At 45.6% G+C, this 24,613-nt stretch overlaps 1 protein-coding gene and 1 long non-coding RNA gene across 5 annotated transcripts in view; one reads left to right on the top strand and one right to left on the bottom strand.

Moving 5' to 3' along the window:
• LOC139263138 (cytosolic phospholipase A2 zeta-like) overlaps positions 1 to 24,613 on the top strand; it is a 202,217-nt gene that overhangs the window by 111,168 nt on the left and 66,436 nt on the right. For all 4 annotated transcript variants that reach the window (XM_070878746.1, XM_070878745.1, XM_070878743.1 and 1 more), the window contains 2 exons: positions 5,949 to 6,084; positions 12,233 to 12,369. In XM_070878746.1, coding sequence (XP_070734847.1) covers positions 5,949 to 6,084; positions 12,233 to 12,369 — 273 coding nt within the window. The remainder of the gene's footprint in view (positions 1 to 5,948; positions 6,085 to 12,232; positions 12,370 to 24,613) is intronic.
• On the bottom strand, positions 12,811 to 23,329 carry LOC139263139 (uncharacterized). Its single transcript, XR_011593052.1, has 2 exons — positions 23,129 to 23,329; positions 12,811 to 14,334 (listed from the first exon to the last, which is right to left on the bottom strand). It is a non-coding gene; the product is annotated as an uncharacterized lncRNA (long non-coding RNA).

The raw sequence follows: 24,613 nt of genomic DNA, 5'->3' as shown, positions 1-24,613 counted from the left end.
TACGGCTAAGGGGATCAAGGGATATGGAGAGAAAGCAGGAAAGGGGTACTGAGGGAATGATCAGCCATGATCTTATTGAATGGTGGTGCAGGCTCAAAGGGCCGAATGGCCTACTCCTTCACCTATTTTCGATGTTTCTCTGGAATAATCCATAATGGTAAATCATGAACCGCACCATCATACGACACCAGTCTCGAACAGCCTTTACAAATGTAATGTTTAAACCAACACTGATGAGGCCGATGATTGCCCCCACAATGCCAACATGGTGAAATCGGATTAATTCCCGTTGGCGGAATTAGGGCAGCCACAGGTTTCGCATACAGAGTCGCGTAGGCCCTGCCATATGCAGCTCTGCCAAACGACGATACAATCTTGTTTACAGTACTTACCGAGTTCCGATTTTTCGATGATATCTGCTTGTAAGTTTTTGTCCGTCATCATGCATGCCTGGGCAATCGTGATGGCGTTGCTCAAATCCAGCATCTCCACCGCCAGTAGCTTACGCAGGATCACCTTGTGGTTGATGCTGATTACAAAGAAGTCTCGCAGCATGTCTCCCAACTTGTTTTCGAATTTAACACGGTCCAGCTAGATGTCTTAGTTCGGCAATGAATTCTGACACATCCTGGCCCTCAGAAGGAACGTGCATGTAGAATCGATATCGTGAGATGATGATGTCTTCTTCTGGTTTGAGATGGTCACGTACCAGAGCGCACAATTCCTCATAGTCCTTGTCCATTGGACTTGCAGGTGAGAGAAGATTCTTTGAGTCCATAGATTTTCAGACCGCAAACCGTGAGGAAGACCGCCGTGCGCCTAACTGCGTCAGCGGGTTCCTCCATTTTGTTGGCCACAAAGTACTGGTCCAGGCGAGCTACAAAATCTGCCCAGTCTTCTCCCTCCACGAATCTCTCCAGAATTCCAATTGTGCTCATTTTTGCATTTGAAGGTTCTTAAGTTACCTTGTCGCCAAATGTTGTGTATGTAATAACTCGATAGACTGAATACTGTAAACTAATACAGGTACAAACCTGGCTCTGATTTATTATGGCCCAAAGTGATGACATTACATGGTGGCTTGCCTTTTATACCTGGGCCGCGCACACGTGCGTACAGCCCAGTGACCTCCGAAGTGACGCCACCTGGTGGCTAGTAACCCCAAGCATACATAAATGAGCAAGGCCTCCTGCCCAGCACCCTACAGGCTCTGATGTTCCTGATGCGATGACGTTGAATCAAGTGTCTCCTACGCAGCACCATGATGCAGAAGGCTCGCACAAGGTATGGCATTGTCAGTATTGCTCCCATACTTAAATTTAACCTTTGAAAGAAACTCAAAATGGCAGGAAAGCAGGCAGGACAGATTCACAGTTCTCCCTCTCCCCAAGGTCTGTATGGATGGACCACACCCAAGATCTTGTGACTTCTCTATTCCCCCTAAACTAATTTCAGTCTTGTGACTTCTCTCTCCCCTCCCCCCTTAACTCATTGCAGTCTTGTGACTTCTCCACCTCTCTCTGACCCCCCTCCCCACTCATTGCAGTCTTCAGAAGCCTTCCGATCAGCACCACGCTCCCCGGGCTCAGTGCTGAAGGCTTCTGATTGGCACCTCGCTCCCGGGCTCAGTCTGCATAAGCCTTACAATCAGCACCTCGCGTCCCGGGCTCGAAGCCTTCCGCTCGGCACCTCGCTCTCTCTCCTCCTCCTCCCTCCCCCCCCCCCCCCCTCCCATGGCTTGTTTTCTAGCCAAGCCCCTGTGTCCGGGCGCGGGGCTGATTCTGCCAGCCAAACCTACGACCCTGCTTCAAGACGTTCTGTGGTGGCGTGTGAGTGAGTTTTTTAAAAAAGAGAAAAGAGAAATCCAACCATCTTCCATTTACTACGTTGACAGGTAAAAAAAAGTTGCACTTTATTATTGATTTTGACCGTGTTCTTGACTCTCTCCAAAATCTTAGATTTAAAAACAATGGTGTCTTTCAGCACCGATTTCTCAATGTGAGCTAGTTTTCTTAAGTGCCCAGAAGGTTTTTCGGGAGAGGCCAGATACGCCTACCTAGGAGGAAAAAATGTTGGCAAAACTGCGAAAAATTATAAAAACCACGCAGACATGACGTCAAAAAAAAACTGGCCTAGAACAATTGTAACTAAGTCAGTTACACTGGCGCAGATCGCAGGGGGAAACTTGGGAAAAAAATAAATACGCCAAAAAAACGGCGCGTGCTAAAAAAACGCCGCAAATGACCTGGGAAGATTGAACCCATTGTAAGTGGATGGAAAATATAGCCCAATTCAGATCCTACAGGTTGCAAGGAATTAGTTTTGGATTCTAAAGAGATGTTTCTCTGTTAAGCAATGAACGCAACCCAGTATATACAGTACAACTCTCTCAGGGTTAGCAGAAAAAGGATTGAAAGCGATGGAATCTGTCACTCCATGGCACCTTGGGGAAAAATGTTCTCGTCCTCTGAAAACAATGAATTAGTTCCAACTTTGCTTTATTTCGCTAATTTACTGCTCCATTGGTTGGAAAACTACTGATTTGGCCTCAGCTGGAGTATTGTTTCCAATTCTGGGCATCACATTTTAGGGAGGATGTCAAGGCCTTAGGGAGGGTGCAGAGATGTACTCCTTAGAGCAGAGAAGGTTAAGATGTGATTTAATAGCGGCGTTCAAAATCATGAATGATTTTGATGGAATAAATAAGGAGAAACTTTCCACTGGCAAAAGGATCGGTAAGCAGAGGACACAGATTTATAGTAATTGGCAAAAGAGCCAGAAATGAGAAGAATTTTTTAACGCAGCGAGTTGTTATGATCTGGAATGCACTGACTGAAAGAGTAATTGAAGCAGATTCAGTAATAACTTTAAAAATGTCAGGGTTATGGGGAAAGAGCAGGGGTCTTGGACTAATTGGATAGCTCTTTCAAAGAGCCGGAACATGCACGATGAGCCAAAAGGCCTGTGCTGTAAGATTCTATGATTCAAAGTTACAGTTCCGAGCTTGCTTTTAAGGTTGATCAGTCCTTAAATGAATTCTAAAGTATCTGTTCCAACACCCACTTTATTCTTTTCACCCCTTCTGCGTAGCAATCCAAACGTTACTGCATTACCTCGTACAGCTCCATAATTTTAAGGACTTGGTCCCTTATCAATAACTGATTTTAACGAGTTATTTTTCCATAGACTGGTACAACTCCCAACTTGACCACAATCCATAACATTCCAGATCAGCCGTGATCTAATTGAATGATGGAAAAGGCTTAAGGGGCTGAATGGCCTACTCCTGTTCCTAGCTGCGATCTTTCTCAGGCAGGTGCTGATCTTCAAGGCCTTTATGAATGAATATAGGGAGTTTTTCTGCCTGTATGTCGTGGCAGATGTTCCCTTCTGCAGAACATAACAACTAATTAAAGCTCTCTGAAATATATGCATTGGGCTGTCTTTTAATTAAGTTTATTATCTAAACTGACCATTGCTTTAAGGTCAAAAGAATATATGAAATAGGAACATAAGTAGGCCATTCGGCCCCCTGAGCCTGCTCTGCCATTCAATAAGATCATGGCTGATCTTCTACCTCAACTCCACTTTCCTGCACTATCCCCATATCCCTTGATTCCCTTAATATCCAAAAATCTATCGATCTTTGTCTTGAATACACTTAACGACTGAGCCTCCACAGCCCTCTGGGGTAGAGAATTCCAAAGATTCACTACCCTCTGAAAAAGTGTTTCCATATCTCCGAGCTAAATGGCCAACCCCTTATTCTGAGACTGTGACCCCTGGTTCTAGACTCCCCAGCCAGAGGAAACATCCTCCCTGCATCTACCCTGTCAAGCCCTGTAAGAATTTTGTATGCTTCGATGAGATCACCTCTCATTCTTCTAAATATAGGCCTAGTCTGCTCAATCTCTCCTCATAGGACAATCTCCCCAACCCAGGAATCAGTCTGGTGAATCTATGGCAAATATATCCTTTCTTAGGTAAGGAGACCGAAACTGTACACAATACTCCAGGTGTAGTCTCACTAAGGCCTTGTAAAATTGCAGTAAGACATCTTTACTCTTATGCTCAATTGTTCTTATTATAAAAACCAACATACCATTTGCTTTATTAATTGCTTGCTGTACCTACATATTAACGTTCAGTGATTTGTGTACAAGGACACCCAGGTTCCTTTGAATACCAACATTTCCCAATCTCTCTCCGTTTAAAAAATACTCTGCTTTTCTATTTTTCCTACCAAAGTGGATGACTTCACAATTCTCCACATTGTATTCCATTTGCCGTGTTCTTTCCCACTCACTTAGCCTGTATATATACTCTTAAAGCGTTTTTGCATCCTCCTCACAACTTAAATTCCCACCTGACTTTGTATCATCAGCAAACTTGGATATATTACATTTAGTCCTCTCATCCAAATCATTGATATAGATTGTGAATAGCTGAGGTTCAAGCACTGATCCTTGCAGTACCCCACTACTTACAGTCTGCCAACCCGAAAATGACCTGTTTATTCTTACTCTCTGTTTTCTGTTCGTTAACCAATCCTCAATCCATGCTAATATATTACCCCCGATCCCATGAGCCCCCTAATTGTGTTTAATAACCCTGTGTGGCACCTTATTGAATGCCATTTGAAAATCCAAATAGACTAGATCCACCGGTTCCCCCATATCTATTCTGCTAGTTACAACCTCAAAAAACACAAACAGATTCATCAAACATAATTTCTCTTTCATAAATCCGTGTTGACTCTGCCTAATCCTATTATTATTTTCAAAGTGCCCTGTTGCCACGTCCTTAATAATCGATTCTAGCATTTTCCCTACTACTGATGTCAGGCTAACTGGTCTATAGTTCCCTGTTTTCTTTCTCCCTCCTTTCTTAAATAGCGGGGTTTCATTTGATCGGTTCCAATCCACGGGAACCAATCTAGAATTATGGAATTTAGGAAGATGACAACCAATGCATCTGCTATCTCAATAGCCACCTCATTCAAAATCCTAGGATGTATGTCATCCGGTCCAGGGGATTTTATTGGCTTTCAGTCCGATTAATTTCTCCAGTACTATTTTTTTTACTAATAATTTCATTCAGTTTCTCATTCTTACTAGACCCTTGATTCTCCAATATTTCCGAGAGGTTTTTTTGCATCTTCTTCCGTGAAGACGGACACAAAGTATTTGTTTAATTTCTCTACCTTTTCTTTATTCTCCATTATAATTTCTCCTGTCTCATCCTGCAAGGGGCCCACATTTACTTTTGCTAATCTTTTCCTTTTTACATACCTATAGAAGCTTTTACAAACTGTTTTTATGTCTCTCGCTCGTTTACGCTCATATTCTATTTTCCCGTTCTTTATTAATTTTTTGGTCCTTCATTGCTGAATTCTAAAATCCGCCCATTCCTCAGGCTTAGTGCACTTTTTGGCAACATTATAAGCCTCTTTTGATCTAATACTATCTTTAACTTCTCTTGTTAGCCACGGCTGGAATACTTTTCCTGTGGGGTTTTTGTGCCTTAAAGGAATGTATATTTGTAAATGATGTATTCTTTAAATGCTAGCCATTGCTTGTCTACTGTAATACCTTTCAATGTAGTTTGCCAATCTACCTTAGCCAACTCGCCCCTGCTTTGTTTATATTTAAGATAATAGTTTCGGATTTAACTAAATCACTTTCAAACTGAATATGAAATTCTAACATATTATGGTCACTCTTCCCCAAGGGCTCCTTTATTACAAGGTTATTAATTAACTCTTTCTCAGTCTTAATTTAATAGTTCACTGGTCTAAACTGACATATTCACTTAACAGGTAAAAGTTAAAGGTTACTATCACACAATATATAGATAAATCAATATCGTCTGATTAACCCTTTCCTTACGGTTACACCTCGCTCCTTACAAACGGATTGGGTTTGACTGTGAATGTCCTTGTTGCACAGCTTTGATGATCTTGACGTGCGCCTGAGTTTTGACATCTGTGACCCGGAAAAGGACTTCCTTGTAAAGAGAAAGAAACTTAGTGCACGGGCACTGAAAAAGGCACTCAAACTAGAGAAGACCCCAAATAACAATCAGGTATGAAGCAAAGCAAAGGATGCAATGAGCTGAATGTGCAACCTTCATTTTGGGGGCGGGGGTGGAAGAAGCCCTATTTTCGGCTGTCTACCCTAACACTTAGCATTGCACATGGGACTTTAGCTCTCTACATGCTAACAATAATTTTACTTTTGAAGTTATATAAAACATTTTCCCCCAATAGTTCTTATTTAAGATGTGAAGCGGTTACAGATGTATTACGTGTGTATGTCTCAAACTGCGGTTGTAGAAACACCAGCACTTTATGTCTGAGTGGCAGTCTCGGGGCACCATGTCATCAGTACAATAGTCACTATGAAAGGGGATGGGTGATGTCAGCTGAGAGCACCCTCCAGCCCTGGTATGGCTACAGTGTCACCGTTGTAGCCACATTCACTAAATTTAGTAGAAAATACCTTGCATACACTTACACAATGCAGCTAAATGAACTTTACATGTGTATATTTATTGAACAAACATCTACCACCATTCAGGAACCCAGACAGTAAAGCACTCAACGATCCAAAACCACGCAGCTTTTCATCTTACCATTTTACTAACAAACTCACAAAAAGGTTAAAGTTCTCGTGCATACACCGTGTGAGTATTGAGATCATAGGCCCAACAACGGTGTCATTTATTTATTTTAATTTAGTAATTAGAAATGCATTTAGCCATAACTGGATTCCAAATTAGCCACATGGAGCTACAGGCTAATGTGTTGAACAACACTGGCCTAGCTGAAGAGCTAAAGCTCAGGATGCCCCAACAAGGGTGAAAATAATGAGTGGAGAGAGAGTTAATCAGGAAGCACTGATTCGGGGATGTTAAGTTTGAATTTATATTAAAGAAAGACTGATGAGGTAAGAGAGCCTGGGACTAAGTTACAGTAGGAAATTACATTGAATCTGCAGCCTAGAAACTGAGCTATGATGGTGCTTATGCTTTTCATGAGCCTGCCCCCACTCTAGTTACCTTTTCCCACCCCGCCACTGTATCTCTGTTCCCTTCTCCCGTGAAATTCCACCTGCATTCTTTTATTTGATCTGTTTGTGGCTATTATATTTGTTCCCCTTGTTCTGGACTCACCCACGAATGGGAACAGTTCCTACACATTCATCTTATCAAATCCCTTCATAATTTTCAAGATCTCTCTCAGGTCTCTTAGTCTTCTGTTTTCCAGAGTAGAGAGTTACAGCCTGCTCAATCTTTCCTGATAGTTGCATCCTTCCAATTCTGATCATCATCATAGGCAGTCCCTCGGAATCGAGGAAGACTTGCTTCCACTCCTAAAGTGAGTCCTTTGGTGGCAGAGCAGTCCAATACGAGAGCCACAGACCCTGTCACAGGTGGGACAGACATTCGTTGGGGGAAGGGGGGGGTGGGTTGGACTGATTTACCACACGCTCCTTCCGCTGCCTGCGCCTGACCTCTTCAGGCTCGCGCCGTTGAGATTTGAAGAGCTGGGCTCTTAATGGTCTGGGCAGTTTCACTGTCAAACAATAGAAAACGTACAAATGTATAATATATATCTGTTTTGCCAAAAACCTGTTTAATGTTAAATAAATAGATTGTTTTTGAATTTCACTAATTGTTATACAAGGACAACAACAACAACTTGTATTCATATAGCGCCTTTAATGCAGTGAAACGTCCTAAGGCGCTTCGCAGGAGCATTATGCGCTAAAAATTTGACATCGAGCCGCATACGTAGAAATTAACGCAGGTGACTGGTCACAGAGGTAGGTTTTAAGCAGCGTCTTGAAGGAGGAAAGAGAGGTAGAGAGACAAAGAGGTTTAGGCAGCGAGTTCCAGAGCTTGGGGCCCAAGCAGCTGAAGGCACGACCACCAATGGTTGAGCGATTATAATCAGGGATGCTCAAGAGGACAGACTTAGAGGAGCGCAGGCATCTTGGGGGGTTGTGGAGCTGGAGGAGATTACAGAGATAGGGAGGGGCGAGCCATGGAGGGATTTGAAAGTAAGGATGGGAATGACATATATTAAGTTACGATGTCCATGTCCTTTGCAAATTCTGATGGAGCATACTTGGACAAGTTAAAAAATTCTATGGCCCAGAAATCCCGGCCTCCCCAGGCCCGTATGGAGTGTGTACGGATCCGGGAAGGCATCGCAAGAGCCAGTTTTCAGCAAACAATGCACATGTGCTGAAAACCGGCTTTTCCGATCTGTCAAGCTCTGGCTTGATTGATCTTCCGTATCCCCACAGCCAGGACATTCGCATGGGCAAGATTACGGTATTAACCCATCTCTTGCCCAGCGAATATTCTGAAAACTCTTGCGCCTGGTAAAAAGCAGGCGCATTGCCTACTTTTACCAGCTTAAAAGTTTTAAAATATACAAAAACAGATAAAAAAATAAAATTTAAAAAACACGTTTTAATGTTAAAAGCCTTGCCCACTAAGGTAAGTTTATTTTAAACCATAATTAAAAATCAAAAAAAAATTAATCTTAAATATGTGATGGATTTTTTCTATTTTTTTATTGATGTTTGGGGGGGGTGTTTCTCAATCATAATAACGAGAACTCCTACTTACAGAGTTCCCATTATTATGAATGAGCAAATACTGTACCTGGATTGGCTGCCCAGTGCCATGTGACTCCAGCTCCAGCATACGGACGTCCTGATGTGCATGCTCACCGATGCGCAGGGAGAGGAGGCCTCAGTACTGGGATCGCTGGTGGGCGCAGCAGGAACAGGTCGGTGTGCATCTTTTTAACCATTTTCTGTCGAGTGCCCGCGGGAAGCGGTGGAATGGGATTTTAGGACCATATAACTTGGACAAACCTGCTGTTTTGAAGCGTAGGAATATGCCCGGATTTTGCGGTGGGTATGATTCTGTAGACCCAGAGTAGGCCGTTGAAATCCATGGCAAGTTGTCGATTTCTGCATGCACTTGTGCGTGTGCTGAATCCCGAGCTTGCCGTCCATCAGTGTACGCGTTGGCAGGCCGTCCGCACTGCCACCGAAAACCCAATTGCTGGCACAGAGTTGGGCTACTTGCCCACCAGCAGCCCAGCAATTATGTACCGAAATTTTAAGGCTGGTGGGAACATCCACAGCGGATGCGGATACCCGAAATGAAAATAAATCTTTTTTTTTTAAATGAAGTGACAATTATTTTAGTAGAAACTTTAAATTAAGTGCCTCCTTTTGGCACCAGAACCCACAAATTAACACTTTAAAACTGTAACGAAAACCTTTAATCAAATTAGAATTTGATTGCCGAGGGTGATGATGCACTCCAGTCCCTCTGGCACCCATCTCTCGCGGGAGGCCGCGAGCGTACCGGTGGACACCGCGTGCTCCATCTCTAAGGACACCCTGGCCCAGATGTAGGCGCGGAAGAGAGGTAGGCAGTCGGGCTGAAAGACCCCCTCGACCGCCCGCTGCCTGGACCGGCTGATGGCTCCCTTGGCCGTGCCCAGGAGCAGTCCTACAAGGAGGCCTTCCGACCTGCCCGCTCCCCTCCTCACAGGTCAAAGATAAGGAGTGTGGTGATCAGGGGCCAAATGGCCTACTCCTGCTCCTATTTCTTATGTTCTTCTGTACCGGTTTTTAAGAAAGTGTTGGGGGAGGAAAAGGCGGGAGGAGAGGAAAGAACAAAAGAGAAGGTCTGTGAGAATGGCAGGCTGAAGAGATTAAGAGACAAAAGGGATGATGGTGCAAAACAAAAGGGTAATGGGGCAAGTTAAGAAACAAAAGATGAGTCTAGATAGGGTGTAAATGACAGAATCATCAACAGCTGCCGTGGGGAAGAGAATAAATCAGAAAAAAAATAAGGGCAGAGGTTATGGCTTAAAATTATTGAACTCGATGTTGAGTCCAGAAGGCTGTAAATTGCCTAAACGAAAGATGAGATGCTGTTCCTCGAGCTTTACGTTGAGCTTCACTGGATCAGTGTAGGAGGCCGAGGACGGAGATGTCGCAGTGGGAGTGGAGCGGGGAATTAAAGTGACAGACGACCGGAAGCTCAGGGTCACACTTACGGACTGAACGGAGGTGCTCCACAAAGCGATCCTCTCCCCAATATAGAGGAGACCACATCGTGAGCAACAAATACAGTATAGTAAATTGAAAGAAGTACAAGTAAATCATCGTTTCACCTGGAAGGAATGTTTGGGCCATGGACAGTGGGAAGGGAGGAGGTAAAAGGGCAGGTGTTGCATCTCCTGCGCTTGCTCAGAAGCCTTCTCAAGGTCCATATATATCACATCCACTGCATTGCCCCTGTGTACACTTTCTGCTCCTTCAACGAATTCAATCAGGGTCGCTAAACTTGACCATCATTTTAGAAATTCATGCTGACTATTTTTTAGTATCTTTCCTACCACTGATGTTAAGCTAACTGGTTAATAGTTCCCTGGATTAGTTCCATGTCTCTTTTTGAAGATAGGAATTTAATTTGCTGCTAACCACTCAGGCCTAGAAATTTGGCACCGCCCTTTTTGACCAGGTGCACAAGTCTGGCCGCGTGATAAATTGGGGTTACCACCCCGAAAGGAAGTGGAGCGCCAAATCAATCGCTCCACTTCCTTCCTGGGACGGGAATGGAGGGCACGGCTCAGCAGCCCATAGTGTCTCTGCTGGCTCGCTGAAAGAGCTATCCAATTAGACACAGTCCCCCCACTCCCCATAGGTCTGCAAATTTTTCATTTTTAAGAATAGATCCAATTCCCTTTTGAAAGCTACTACTGAATCTGCTTCTACCACCTTTTCAGGCAATGTAACTCTCGGAGTAAAAAGATGTCTCCTCTCTTTCCCTTGGATTTGTTGCCAATGATCTTAAATCTGTGTCCTCTGGTTACCGACCCTCCTGCCCATGGAAACAGTTTTTCCCTATCCTATCAAAACCCCTCATAATTTTGAACATCTCTATTAAATCTCCCCATAACCTTCTTTGCTCTAAGGAGAACAATCCCAGCTTCTCCATTCTCTCCACATAACTGAAGTCCTTCATCCCTGGTACCATTATAATAAATCTCCTCTACATCCTCTCCAAGGCCTTGATATCCTTTCTAAAGTGTGGTGCCCAGAATTGGCCACAATACTGCAGTTGTCATGGTACATCAGTCATTGAAAGTGGGCATGCAGGTACAGCAGGCGGTGAAGAAGGCAAATGGCACGTTGGCCTTCATAGCTAGGGGGTTTGAGTATCGGAGCAGGGAGGTCTTAATGCAGTTGTACAGGGCTTTGATAAGGCCACACCTGGAATATTGTGTTTAGTTTTGGTCACCTAATCTGAGGAAAGACATTCTTGCTATTGAGGGAGTGCAGCGAAGGTTCACCAGACTGATTCCCGGGATGGCGGGACTGACGTATGAGGAGAGACTGGATCGACTGGGCCTGTATTCACTGGAGTTTAGAAAAATGAGAGGGGATCTCATAGAAACATAAAATTCTGACGGGACTGAACAGGTTAGATGCAGGAAGAATGTTCCCGATGTTGGGGAAGTCCAGAACCAGGGGTCACAGTCTCAGGGTAAGAGGTAAGCCATTTAGGACCGAGATGGGGAGAAACTTCTTCACTCAGAGTTGTTAACCTGTGGAATTCTCTACTGCAGAGAGTTGTTGATGCCAGTTCGTTGGATATATTCGAGGGAGTTAGATATGGCCCTGACGGCTAAAGGGATCAAGGGGTATGGAGAGAAAGCAGGAAAGGGGTACTGAGGTGAATGATCAGCCATGATCTTATTGAAAGGTGCTGCAGGCTTGAAGGGCCGAATGGCCTACTCCTGCACCTATTTTCTATGTTTATATGAGCTCTAACCAGTGATTTATAAAGGTTTACCGTATCTTCCTTGCTTTTGTACTCTATGCTCCATATGGGACCAAATGCTTACATCTGACTCGGTTCCTCTCATTACAATAAGGGAAATACAGTTTCACGTCTACTGTGTGGATGAACAGTGTGCTGGTTCATTGTGTTGAGCGATTTACAGGTAGCAGCGAGTGGGACAATTTGGGTAGCACATTCAAAAAGCCGGCATGGACAAAATGGGCTGAGCGGCCTCCTTCTGTGCTGTAGAATTCTGTGATTCTGTTATAGCAATCCTTGGCTCGGGGGTGGATTGCAAGCAATGACATCCCTTTATGACGCTCTGATTCATGGTGTTTGTAATTTTAAGGTACCTGTTATAGCAGTCCTTGGCTCGGGGGGAGCAACACGAGCAATGACATCCCTTTATGGCGCTCTTTTAGGGCTGCAACGGTTGCAGATCTTGGACTGTATAACCTACATCATCGGGGTGTCGGGTTCAACCTGGTGAGTATGTGCCTGAGTTAAATTGATAACATATTTCTGATAAATAGTTTGTGTAATCTCTGTGCTCATCAAAATGAACGGTGTTGGTTCACAGAAATGGAACTCTTTCCCAGTTTGGACACCGAGGCCTCGATATTAACAAAGGGTGCAAGGGAGGCCGTGATCGGTCAAAGCACCCAGCAAGGCTGGGGACGTGGAGACCATGCTGATCTCCATGGCAGGGGCTCATATAATGAAATGTGACAGCCTGGCCAGACCGACTGCCTGGCCGCACTGACAGACGACCAGACCGACAGACGAACAGATTGACACCCTGGCTGGTAGGCAGTGCGGGGGTAAAAAGGAAGGCTTCTCTCCCTTGGGGCGGACTACCTGATATAGATAATCGACACCTCACCTGTTGCCCTCCGTACAATGACCACGGAAGTAAACAAATGAAACCTCAGGTTTTACCAGCTTTATTTCGAGCAATGCAAGGGAGGGTTCAGTCATGGAACCTTCAAAATACATGAGGTTTTGAGTATAATTTATACAGGCTTTGGAGAGGAGCTACCCTCCTACAAAATCATCGATAGGTCTATTGCTATCAGCGGAGTTACATTGATTTATCGACTCTTATCAGACTGGCTCTGAGTGGTACATGCAACTGTCTATCTCCCATCATTGTGTTGTTCCATTATTTGCCCTCTGCCCCAGTCTGCACGTCATCTAAAGTAACTGTTCTCAAAATACTGACTTCCTTATCGCTTCCTCAGAGACTTCTAATCAAAATTGTAACTGCTGACTTGTACGTGTTACTAAGGTTAAGGATATAGTTTTAATGCATTATAAGTGTGCTGTACCTACATAAGCAAGTGTTACATAGGCAATTTCTCAGACCCCCCCCCTAATACTCATTAGTTCACCACCTTCAGCCTTGTGTTCTGACCACCTTTCTGTCTGCTACATTTTATCTCTTACAATTCCCCCTAATGGCCCTTGGCTATATGCCCAAGATAGGCCATTTCCCAATTAATTTCTCATTAGTGAGCTTCCAGGGTTGTCCTTTCGCTTGGGTAGCACTACTTCCCGAGCTGCAGGATCTACCTGTTGGCTTTCCCATCAAGGTTATACTAAGTTAGTCCTTTCTGCCGGACTGTCTCATTTCCCTTTATTCAATGTTTTAACTATAGTACGGGCTAGGCCCTGCCTCTTGCGTCGGTTACACCTTTTTACAGGATAATACTAGCACGATGAGTTCCCTTGCACTACAACCAGTGCATTGAGTCCAGCATAGTTTGTGTATAAGTCCTTTCTAGCCAACATTTTCTCGGTGTTCGAATTATGCCCCGCCTGGGGTATCCTCTGTTTCTTCTATCTTTCCTCCATTTTGGGTCTTCTCTATTCTGCTGAATTTCTGCCCCGCCTGGGGTATCCTCTATGTTGTCGAATGGTGTCCAATTCAGTCGCGTTTGTTCCTCTTTCAGTTCGAGTATCGGTTTTCCTTGCGGCCCGATGGCCTTCGCATAATCTCCTCGGGTAATGTCCATCATTGTCCCATCGATGGTTTCCTCCTTAAGCTCAGGGGTTATAATAAACCCGTTTACATTTGTCTCATCAAGCGGAGTAAAGCAGAATCAATATCCATAATGGTGCATGAGATGTTCCTTTCTTCATTTCAGTTGCTGTGGTGCTCACACATCAATCTCCATTTCCTCGTGGAACAGCGATAATTTAGTAGTCCTGTGTTAGGGAGGGTGATACTCAAGCTGTACCCGTCCACTTGGTCATATCCACAGTCACCTTTGATCATTCGTAGTGGATCTCGACATAAAGCAACTTGGTTATTTTTATAACAATCATCTATGCTGAGACCCTTAGTACTGTTGTTCTCTTCAGTTACATTTCTGCTTTGTCATGGTACCGCACTCGAGTTTCTCCTGCATTGTTTATTTGGTATAGAGGATCTCCCTTTGTCACATCATACTGTGGTATAGATAATACAAAATCTATTATATTTAAATGTCCGGTTACACATCTGGCCTTTGGGACCCAAGCATGACTGTTTCTCCGCACCTCGCAGGCATGAGTCATGTTTTTGTCCAAGGTCCAGTTGGTAAATACATAAAGTGTTATCCAATCTGGCACCTTTCCATTCTGAAGCTGCTCCAGGCTATGTTCTATTCCACTGAGTAAACCATGCTCCGTATCCTGTACATACTAGTTCTGTCTGTATGGTTTTACTCAAGTTTCGTTCTGCTCTATTTATCGAATTTATAGTTCTAATTCCCTTTCTGCACCATTACATAGTTGTGCCTGTACCTTTTCAGTATCGCATCCCTTTCCAGCAATCCCTGTAAGGTTTGTGTTAGGGCGTTAATTCGATCATCTATCGTGTGTAGGTCTATGGTGTTTACCGTCGCAACTCCCGCCGCATATCCTGCCGCATACCATTTCTAGTATCACTCTTTTACCCCGGTCCCGCTTTTTACCTGACCTTCTTTCCACATTAAACTTCATGGTTTTTGATTCAGGGCCTTTAAGTGCCCACAGGGTCAGGTTTCTATACAGGCTTATTGTCATGTATCTTACATTATTATACATAACTGTATCCTAACATGCTATACATGACTGTAATAAGATATGTCTTGTAACCACCAGCATACCTTACCACCAGGGGTGCACTTGCAAGAGACAGTTATATAAGCACAGGTCTCAGGCAAGTGCAGCATTCCAGAGCTGTGAAATAAAAGGTGCAGGTCCAGAGTGACCTTGACTTCACTACATGCCTCGTGTGAATCTGTACTGAGGGGACAGGACTTTACAGTGGCGACGGGTTACGGGATTACAGAATCCACAAGGGCAAACAACGGATCAGCTGAAAAGTACAATGCGGGAGACAATTGGGAGGACTTTATAGAAAGGCTCCAGCAAAGCTTTGTAACCAAAGACTGGTTAGGCGACGATACGGCAGACAAGAGACGAGCCCATCTCTTGACCAGCTGTGGCTCGAAAACATGCTTTAATGAAGCATCTGTTGGCACCTGAGAAACCAGCAAGCAAGTCGTTTGAAGAATTGAGCACACTGGTAAGAGACCACCTGAAGCCAGTGAGCAGCCCACACATGGCCAGACACAGGTTCTACAACTACAGACGCTGTGTGGACTAGAGCATACCCGACTTCGTGGCGGAACTTCGGAGGTTGGCTAGTTTATGTGAGTTCTCCGATGAACTGAGGAGAGAAATGCTGAGAGACTTTTTCATTAAAGGAATAGGCCACGCAGGCATATTCCGAAAGCTCATAGAGACCAAGAACCTGACCTTAGAGGCAGCAGCACTGGTTGCACAGTCATTCTTGGTAGGGGAAGAAGAAACGAAGTTGATTTACAATACAGGTACGACAACTAACGAAATAATGGAACAAGAAGTTCACAGCATTAGAAAAGCTGCTACCCCCACACACAGACATAACCGGCAGAACAGGCTTTCGACAGCAAACAGTGGCAACAGAAGCCATCAAGGGCCACAGGAACGGCCGTTCACACCTCATCAACCCACAATGCGAGCAATCAACTACAAACTGAGAGAAGCTCAAGAGAGATCAGCCAGACGCAGCTCATTCTTTGCAAGCAGTCTGTGCTGGAGGTGTGGGGGTGGGCACTCGTCAAGGGAATGTCAATTTCAGCAGGCTGTTTGCAGAAATTGTGAATATACAGGGCATTTGGTCCGCATGTGCAAAAAAACGGCAGCTCGGCTGGTATACGAATCGGATGGGTCGGAAAGCGGACCAGAAGACGGTGGGGACAGTACCAGGGACACCGATGTACAATCAATGGCCGCTGCTCCTACGACAGGACGCCTCCTATAATGATGAGGGTCCTACTCAACGGGATATCTGTCAACATGGAGCTGGATACAGGAGCGAGTCAATCTCTCATGGGCGCTCAACAATTTGAACAACTGTGGCAGCATTAAAAGAGACAGACCAAAACTCACAAGGGTCGACACCAAACTAAGGACCTATACCAAAGAAATCGTACCAGTCCTCGGCAGCGCCATGCTCTCTGTCACACACAAAGGGACAGTGAACCGACTTCCCCTGTGGATTGTCCCCGGAGACCCCCCAGCACTGCTGGGGAGAAGCTGGCTGGCAAAACTAAACTGGAAATGGGATGATGTCCATGCCATGAGTACAGGGGCAGGGAGGTGTTGCTACAGTTGTACAGGGCATTGGTGAGGCCACACCTGGAGTATTGTGTACAGTTTTGGTCTCCTAACCTGAGGAAGGACATTCTTGCTATTGAGGGAGTGCAGCGAAGGTTCACCAGACTGATTCCCGGGATGGCGGGACTGACCTATCAAGAAAGACTGGATCAACTGGGCTTGTATTCACTGGAATTCAGAAGAATGAGAGGGGACCTCATAGAAACATTTAAAATTCTGACTGGGTTAGACAGGTTAGATGCAGGAAGAATGTTCCCAATGTTGGGGAAGTCCAGAACCAGAGGTCACAGTCGAAGGATAAGGGGGAAGCCATTTAGGACCGAGATGCGGAGGAACTTCTTCACCCAGAGAGTGGTGAACCTGTGGAATTCTCTACCACAGAAAATTGTTGAGGCCAATTCACTAAATATATTCAAAAAGGAGTTAGATGAGGTCCTTACTACTAGGGGGATCAAGGGGTATGGCGAGAAAGCAGGAATGGGGTACTGAAGTTGAATGTTCAGCCATGAACTCATTGAATGGCGGTGCAGGCTAGAAGGGCCGAATGGCCTACTCCTGCACCTATTTTCTATGTTTCTATGTCATTAGAGGAACGGACCTCCTGCTCAACAGTTATAAAGCGATTTGAACATCTCTTTCAGCCAGGTGTGGGCACTTTCAAAGGGGCCAAAGTCAAAATCTACATCACATATGATGCCAGACCGGTCCATCGCAAAGCCAGAGCTGTACCCTATGTGATGAGGGAAAAGATTGAACACGAACTAGACAGGCTTCTGCAGGAAGGCATTATATCACCTGTGGAATTTAGCGACTGGGCAAGTCCCATCGTCCCAGTCATGAAGCCTGATGGATCCGTACGAACCTGTGGGGACTACACATCTACCATAAACAGAGTCTCCCTACAGGACCAGTACCCGCTGCCCAGAGCGGAGGACTTATTTGCCATATTGGCTGGAGGTAAACTTTTCTCAAAATTAGACCTCACATCTGCGTATATGACGCAAGAATTGACCGAGGAATCCAAGCTACTCACCACCATCAACACACATCGAGGCCTTTTCATGTACAATCGATGCCCATTCGGCATCAGGGCGGCAGCTGCCATATTCCAGCGCAACATGGAGAGTCTGCTCAAGTCCATCCCGGGGGACGGTTGTATTTCAAGACGACATACTTATCACGGGCAGGGACACCCACTCCCATCTCCGTAATTTGGAGGAAATACTAAAGCGGTTGGATCGGGTAAGCCTACGAGTCAAGAAATCCAAGTGCCTGTTTATCGCACCCGAGGTTGAATTTTTGGGCAGAAGGATTGCCGCTGATGGAATCCGCCCAACAGAGTCCAAAACAGAAGCAATTCGCCTGGCACCCAGGCCCCGGAATGTCTCAGAACTGCACGCCTTTCTCGGGCTACTCAATTACTTTGGGAACTTTATGCAGAACTTAAGCACGCTGCTGGAGCCTCTCCACATGCTACTCAGGAAGGGGTGCGATTGGTTTTGGGGGGACGCCCAGGAACGCGCCTTCAATAAGGCACACAAACTTCTGTGTTCCAACAGTGTTTTGACTTTCTTTGACCCAGGTAAAAAGCTAGTTCTCACATGCGATGCGTCAGCGTATGGGGTCGGTTGCGTTTTGCAACATGTCATTAGTGCGGGCAAATTACAACCCGTAGCTTATGCCTCCAGGTCACTTTCGCGGGCGGAGCGCGGGTACGGAATGGTAGAGAAGGTGGCGCTCGCGTGCGTGTACGGTGCCAAGTTCGCGTTAGAAACCAACCACAAGCCCCTCACGTCCCTCCTATCCGAGAGCAAGGCAATAAACGCCAATGCCTCGGCGCGAATTCAACGGTGGGCACTCATGCTGGCGTCCTACGACTATACTATTAGGCACAGACCAGGCACAGACAACTGTGCCAACGCGCTCAGCAGGCTACCCCTGGCGACCACGGAAGGGTCTGACGAACAGGACTGTGAGATAGTCATGTCAATCAATGCCTTTGAGTCCACAGGTTCGCCCATGATGGCTCGCCAAATCAGAGCCTGGACGGCCAGCGACCCCATGTTATCCTTAGTAAAAAGATGTGTCCTAACCGGTGACAGGGCAGAGGCTCGCGATGCCTGCCCCGAGTAATTAAAACCCTTTCACAGGCGCATGCATGAGCTATCACTACAAGCAGACTGCCTGATGTGGGGCAGCCGAGTAGTCATGCCTCTGCGAGGCAGAGAGGCATCTGTCCGGGAGCTCCACCGCGAGCACCCGGGGATCGTTCTCATGAAGGCCATAGCCAGACCCCACGTCTGGTGGCCTGGTATTGACGCGGACTTGGAGCTCTGCGTCCGAAGGTGCACCATTTGTGCCCAACTCAGCAATGCCCCCAGGGAGGCTCCACTGAGCCCCTGGCCTACCAAACCGTGGTCGCGGGTGCACGTAGACTATGCGGGCCCATTCATGGGCAAAATGTTCCTCGTAGTTGTAGATGCATTTTCAAAGTGGATCGAATGCACCATTTTAAACTCGAGCACAACCTCCACCACTGTGGAGAGCCTCGCAACCATGTTTGCAACGCACGGAATCCCTGACATATTAATCAGTGCCAATGGTCCGTGCTTCACCAGCACAGAATTCCAGGACTTTATAATTGACCACGGCATAAATCACGTCAAGACGGCACCGTTCAAGCCGGCCTCCAACGGCCAGGCGGAGAGAGCAGTGCAAATCATTAAACAAGGCATTCTTAAAATCCAAGGTCCCACGCTGCAGGGTCGCCTGTCGCGACTGCCGATGGCATACAGATCTCGTCCACACACACTGACTGGGATCCCCTTGCGCAACTGTTGATGAAAAGGACTTTAAAAACAAGGCTCTCATTAATCCTCCCAGACATGCATGAAATCGTTGAGGCAAAGCGCCGTAAGCTGACTGAGTACCATGACAGAAATTCGAGGGGGAGAAGGAATGAGAAAGGGGACAAAGTGTTTGTACTAAACTATGGCAGGGGTCCCAAATGGCTTGCAGGGACAGTAACAGGCAAGGAAGGAAACAGGCTACTGGTAGTACAAATGGACAGTGGCAAAACCTGCCGGATTTACCAACAGCACTGCGGAACCAGAGGCAGACTACAATGTGGAACTCGCACCACACCTGGTGGACAGACAGTGGTAACTACCTGAGGAAAGGGCAATCCCAACAGACAGCCCAGGCGAGTCAACAACAATCACACCAATCGAAACAGACAGCCCAGGCGAGATACCAGCAACCACACCCAAAGAAAAACAGACACCAAGGCAAACAACTGAACCACAACTCACACGCTCCACGCGAGAGCGTAGACCACCTGAGAGACTGAACTTATAAAGACAATAAGACCTTGGGGGAGGGTGATGTCATGTATCCTACATTATTATATATAACTGTATCTCAACATGCTATACATGACTGTAATAAGATATGACCTGTAACCACCAGCATACCTTACCACCGGGGGTGCACTTGCAACAGACAGGTACATAAGGAGAGGTCTCAGGCAAGTGCAGCATTCCAGAGCTGTGAAATAAAGGTGCAGGTCCAGAGTGACCTTGATTGACTTCACTACATGCCTCGTGTGAATCTGTACTGAGGGGACAGGACTTTACACTTGTAGTGTTTAAGCCGCAGAAATTGGGGGTGGTTATAGTGTTTAAATTTAGGAATACAGTAATTATTCAGTGACGTACCCCGAAATGCATCTTATCCTTGGTCTGTCTTATTAATCTCCCTTTTGTCCCAGCGTTCATCGTTGGACATGCTTGTGGTGCTGGGGGTGTGGTGGTCGGGGCCCTGGTAGTGCACACTGTTGCTAAAGTAGTGGGTGGGGCCGTGTTGGTGGGTCTGTCTCGGAAGATACCCCTCCACCACCATTATAGATGTTGAGTGAAACCTGCACCCCCTTCCCCGGGTGCAGTACCTCTGTCCCTCCTGATTATAAAACACACCGTGGTCTTATTCCCACTAATTATTGATCTCGTATTACTGGCCCATTCTCAATGTTGTTTCCTTTCCTTGTTACGTTTTATGCCTGTTATTTAAGTTTACTGTTGCTCCATCCGTCACCATCAGTGTTTTTGATTCTTTATTAAGCTAATGTCGCCCGAGTCTTTGTAATACAGGCTTTGCCGTCCCTCAGCCTGTTGTCCTTGATATGAGGCTGCGTTACCCATGTTGTTTCCACGAGCACTGGAGTCCTGCAAAAAACAATACTTCCTGGTCGTCACCGGTTAGTTAGTGACCATGCTTTTTTAACTGGGTCCAGTGTTTCCACTTGCCGATATCCCTTATAACTACGCAGGCGCACATGTCCCTTACCATCCTCACCATCACCTGATTCGTCCCTTTTGGGTATTTGGACTTTCTGTTCCTTAATGCCATTCTCTAATTCCTTGATTATTTGCTGATCTCTAGCCTGTGCCTTTAAATCCTGTAACTGCTTACAGAGTTCCATTACAAATTTCCATATCCTGTCTTTATATGGTCCCATGTCCTCGCTTCCTGAAACCAAGACTTCTGGCAGTCTCATTAGTTCAAAGGGTGTCAGTCCTGTTGTCCGACTAGGGGTTGCCCTGATGCATCAGTCCTCAGGGTAACCTGTCTACCCATCTCTTTCCAGTCTCTTTGATTGTTTTAGCTAGTTTAGCATGATTATTTTTAAGGTCCTATCCATTCGTTTCACCCAGGATTCTGGATGGCATGGAATATGGAACCTTTGCCTAATCCCTAGTAAAGCGCAGACCTGTTTCATCACCTTCCCTGTGAAGTGGGTACCTTGATCTGAGTCCAGCTGTAGTAGCATTCCCCATTGGGGTATTATTTTGCGCATGTCATGCACCTTCTACAGTGTTCCTCTATATCTCTACCCATTCCCTTCCACCACCAACATCGGGACATCGAGCTTATCATGTTGGTTCTACCTGTATGGACATACCCTTGGTATAAATTTAGTAGGCTACCCTGGATACATTCTGGGGCCACCACATTCTCATCTTTCCTCGATACCCTGTCGATCCATTGTTGGGCCCCTGTTGATGTTGATCGGGAATCCAAAAGCATACCGACTGTCTGTTTCAATGTTTACTCTTTTTCCCTTAGCCATCCTCGGAGCCTCGGTGAGAGCCACCAATTCAGCCACTTGAGCTGATAGGCCCCCTTCTAACCGCCCTTCCCTTTTGACCTGTCCGCTGCTATCTACCACGGCCCATCCTGTCCGTGGTGTCCCATATAGCGCCGAGACCCATCTACATATAGATCCATGTCTGCCTCCTCAAGCCTGACTACATCCCTCGTCTTCTCCTGTTGGGCTACACTGATGCTCCTTTCCCTGTGTAATGATCCATCCTGCAGGGTTGGTATAGTTGTCTTTTATTGTTACCGTCCCGTTGGCGGGGTAAGAGCGTTGCTTCCCACCTAGCCCTTCATGCGTCGGATACTGTTTTTATCCTCCCTTTGTTAAGCAATTCTACTAAGGTATGCTGGGTATGTGCCCCAACATTCCTATGCCCCTGGCCTATGCCTGTCCCCATGTAATGATCTTTACTGTGGTGAGTATAGATGTGGAAGGGCCTATTCTGGTCGGGTAACCCCAGGGTTGGAGCACTTGTGAGAGCTTGTTTTAATCTTACAACTACAATTTAAAATTCAGCAACATTTTCTAATTTCCAGTTTTCTTTCCTTCCTTTGCTGAGTTCGCATAGCTTAGATCTGTTCCTCCTTTTGAATCCTAACTTATTAATATTTTGCTGGCCTTCCTCCAGTCCATTGTTAAACATCTTTGTTTCTCTTTCTTGGCACAAAGTTGCAGCTTCTGTGTTGGGTTTAACTCGTAAGTTTTTATTATATTTTGAAACAAAGCCGAGATTTCACTGGCCATTATGAAAATTTGTCTTTCATTGATAAATTACCCTCCAATCAAACCAGTATCTTTTTTACAGCCAATTTCAACTAGTATCTCTTTCCCAATTAGACGTTTAATTTTGTTTTCCTTTTAGCAGTCTAGTTCCAAGGTTGCGTCTTTATCTTTTGATTAAAAACAAGCTGTCCTTTGTGAATTCAACAGTCAAACTGCCACTTTCACTTAAAGACAGACATTCACACCAAATACAGCTTATCCTATGTTTTTTCAGCAACTTAATCTCAAACACTTTTTCATCTGGATACATTTATCCCTCTACCAGATTCCATGTACTGTTTCCAAGCCTTTGGACCCCTCTAACGTCCGGCTGGGCTAATAATACTGCTTTGTTTTCCTTTTAGCACTTATACTCGGGACCCTTTTGGTCTATATCTCAGAAATCCCCCCTTGGTCTTCATTTTATCCCACTGGCCAGTTTTCCTATACATCCTGGGGTCCCACCCCCTTTTTAAGTTGTATTCCTTATTTTTCAGGCAATACACATATCCCCAACCTTGGTTTTCGTCCTTCTGTGGTTCTTTGTTCTACAGATTACCCCCTTCTAGTTCTTTATACACATTACCTCCTTCCCCGTCAATGCTACAGCTGCAGATGGTACAAAATCATACTCACTGCCATTGCTAGCTGTCACATCATCCAGGTCGGAGGGTCTGCATCCTGCTCGCAGTGCCAAATGCAGGGGTAAAAAGGAAGGCGGACTACCTGATATAGATAATCGACACCTCGCCCGTTGTCCTCCGTATAATGACCACGGAAGTAAACAAATGAAACCTCAGGTTTAACCAGCTTTATTTCGAGCAATGCAAGGGAAGGTTCAGTCATGGAACCTTCAAAATACATGAGGTTTTGAGTATAATTTATACAGGCTTTGGAGAGGAGCTACCCTCCTACAAAATCATCGATAGGTCTATTGCTATCAGCGGAGTTACATTGATTTATCGACTCTTATCAGACTGGCTCTGAGTGGTACATGCAACTGTCTATCTCCCATCATTGTGTTGTTCCATTATTTGCCCTCTGCCCCAGTCTGCACGTCATCTAAAGTAACTGTTCTCAAAATACTGACTTCCTTATCTCTTCCTCAGAGACTTCAAATCAAATTTGCAACTGCTGACTTGTACGTGTTACTAAGGTTAAGGATACAGTTTTAATGCATTATAAGTGTGCTGTACCTACATAAGCAAGTGTTACATTGGCAATTTCTCTGACCGCCCTAATACTGATTATTCACCACCTTCAGCCTTGTATTCTGACCACCTTTATGTCTGCTACAATTTATCCCTTACAGCAGGAGCAGGAACAAGTGGCAAGAGGGGGTCCCCGGCAGTCAGTGAGGATTGGGGCTGCGAGGGGGAGGGGGAGCGGTCTATCAGCAATCAGAACCAGGGGAGTGGGGTCTTGCCACAGTCAGGGGTGGGGAGAGTGGGTCGCACGGTGTAAGGAAGGCCCAAGAGTTCACAGTGAGGATCAAAGGAGCACGCCTGCTCCTCCTGGCCCACAAGAAAACCTGAAAATCTATTTCAAATTTACATTCTGAGCCTCTTCTGGCCCAGGATCCGGCTCCCAACAGGTTTTGCCTCACGGGAAAGCCGACACTGCCCACCCCCTCCTCCGCTCAAGTCAGATACAGATGGATTTAGATAGAGTAAATCTCTCCCAAAAGTGTCATCAAACACTCACTGGCCAGGTACAGCATGGGTTAGATACAGAGTAAATCTCCCCCAAACTCTATCCCCTCAAACACTCTCTGGGCAGATACAGCATGGGTTAGATATGGGGTAAATCTTTCTGGTCTGTCACATCGATGTAAACCCAATCTCAGAAGAGTAACTCTTATCTACTTTTTCATTTTCCACAGCCTGTCCTTCCTGTGACCTCTTTGTAATGGTGCCCCTGATGTTCTAAAAAGGGAGAAGGGGATTTATGATGTGGAATTGGGTTGAGATTCCAAACTCCTTTGATGTGTATCACATAGTTAGCAGACAGAGGAGACTTTCCTCTCATCAACAACTTGCGTTTATATAATGCCTTTAACATCCCAAGGCACTTCACAGGAACATTATCAAACACAATTTGACACCGAGCCACAATAGGAGA

The sequence above is a fragment of the Pristiophorus japonicus genome, chromosome 4 (genome assembly GCF_044704955.1).
Source record: "Pristiophorus japonicus isolate sPriJap1 chromosome 4, sPriJap1.hap1, whole genome shotgun sequence".
In the NCBI taxonomy this organism is placed as follows: Eukaryota; Metazoa; Chordata; class Chondrichthyes; family Pristiophoridae; genus Pristiophorus; species Pristiophorus japonicus.
The sequence above is the reverse complement of the archived record's forward strand: the minus strand, read 5'-3'. Positions and strand labels throughout refer to the sequence as shown.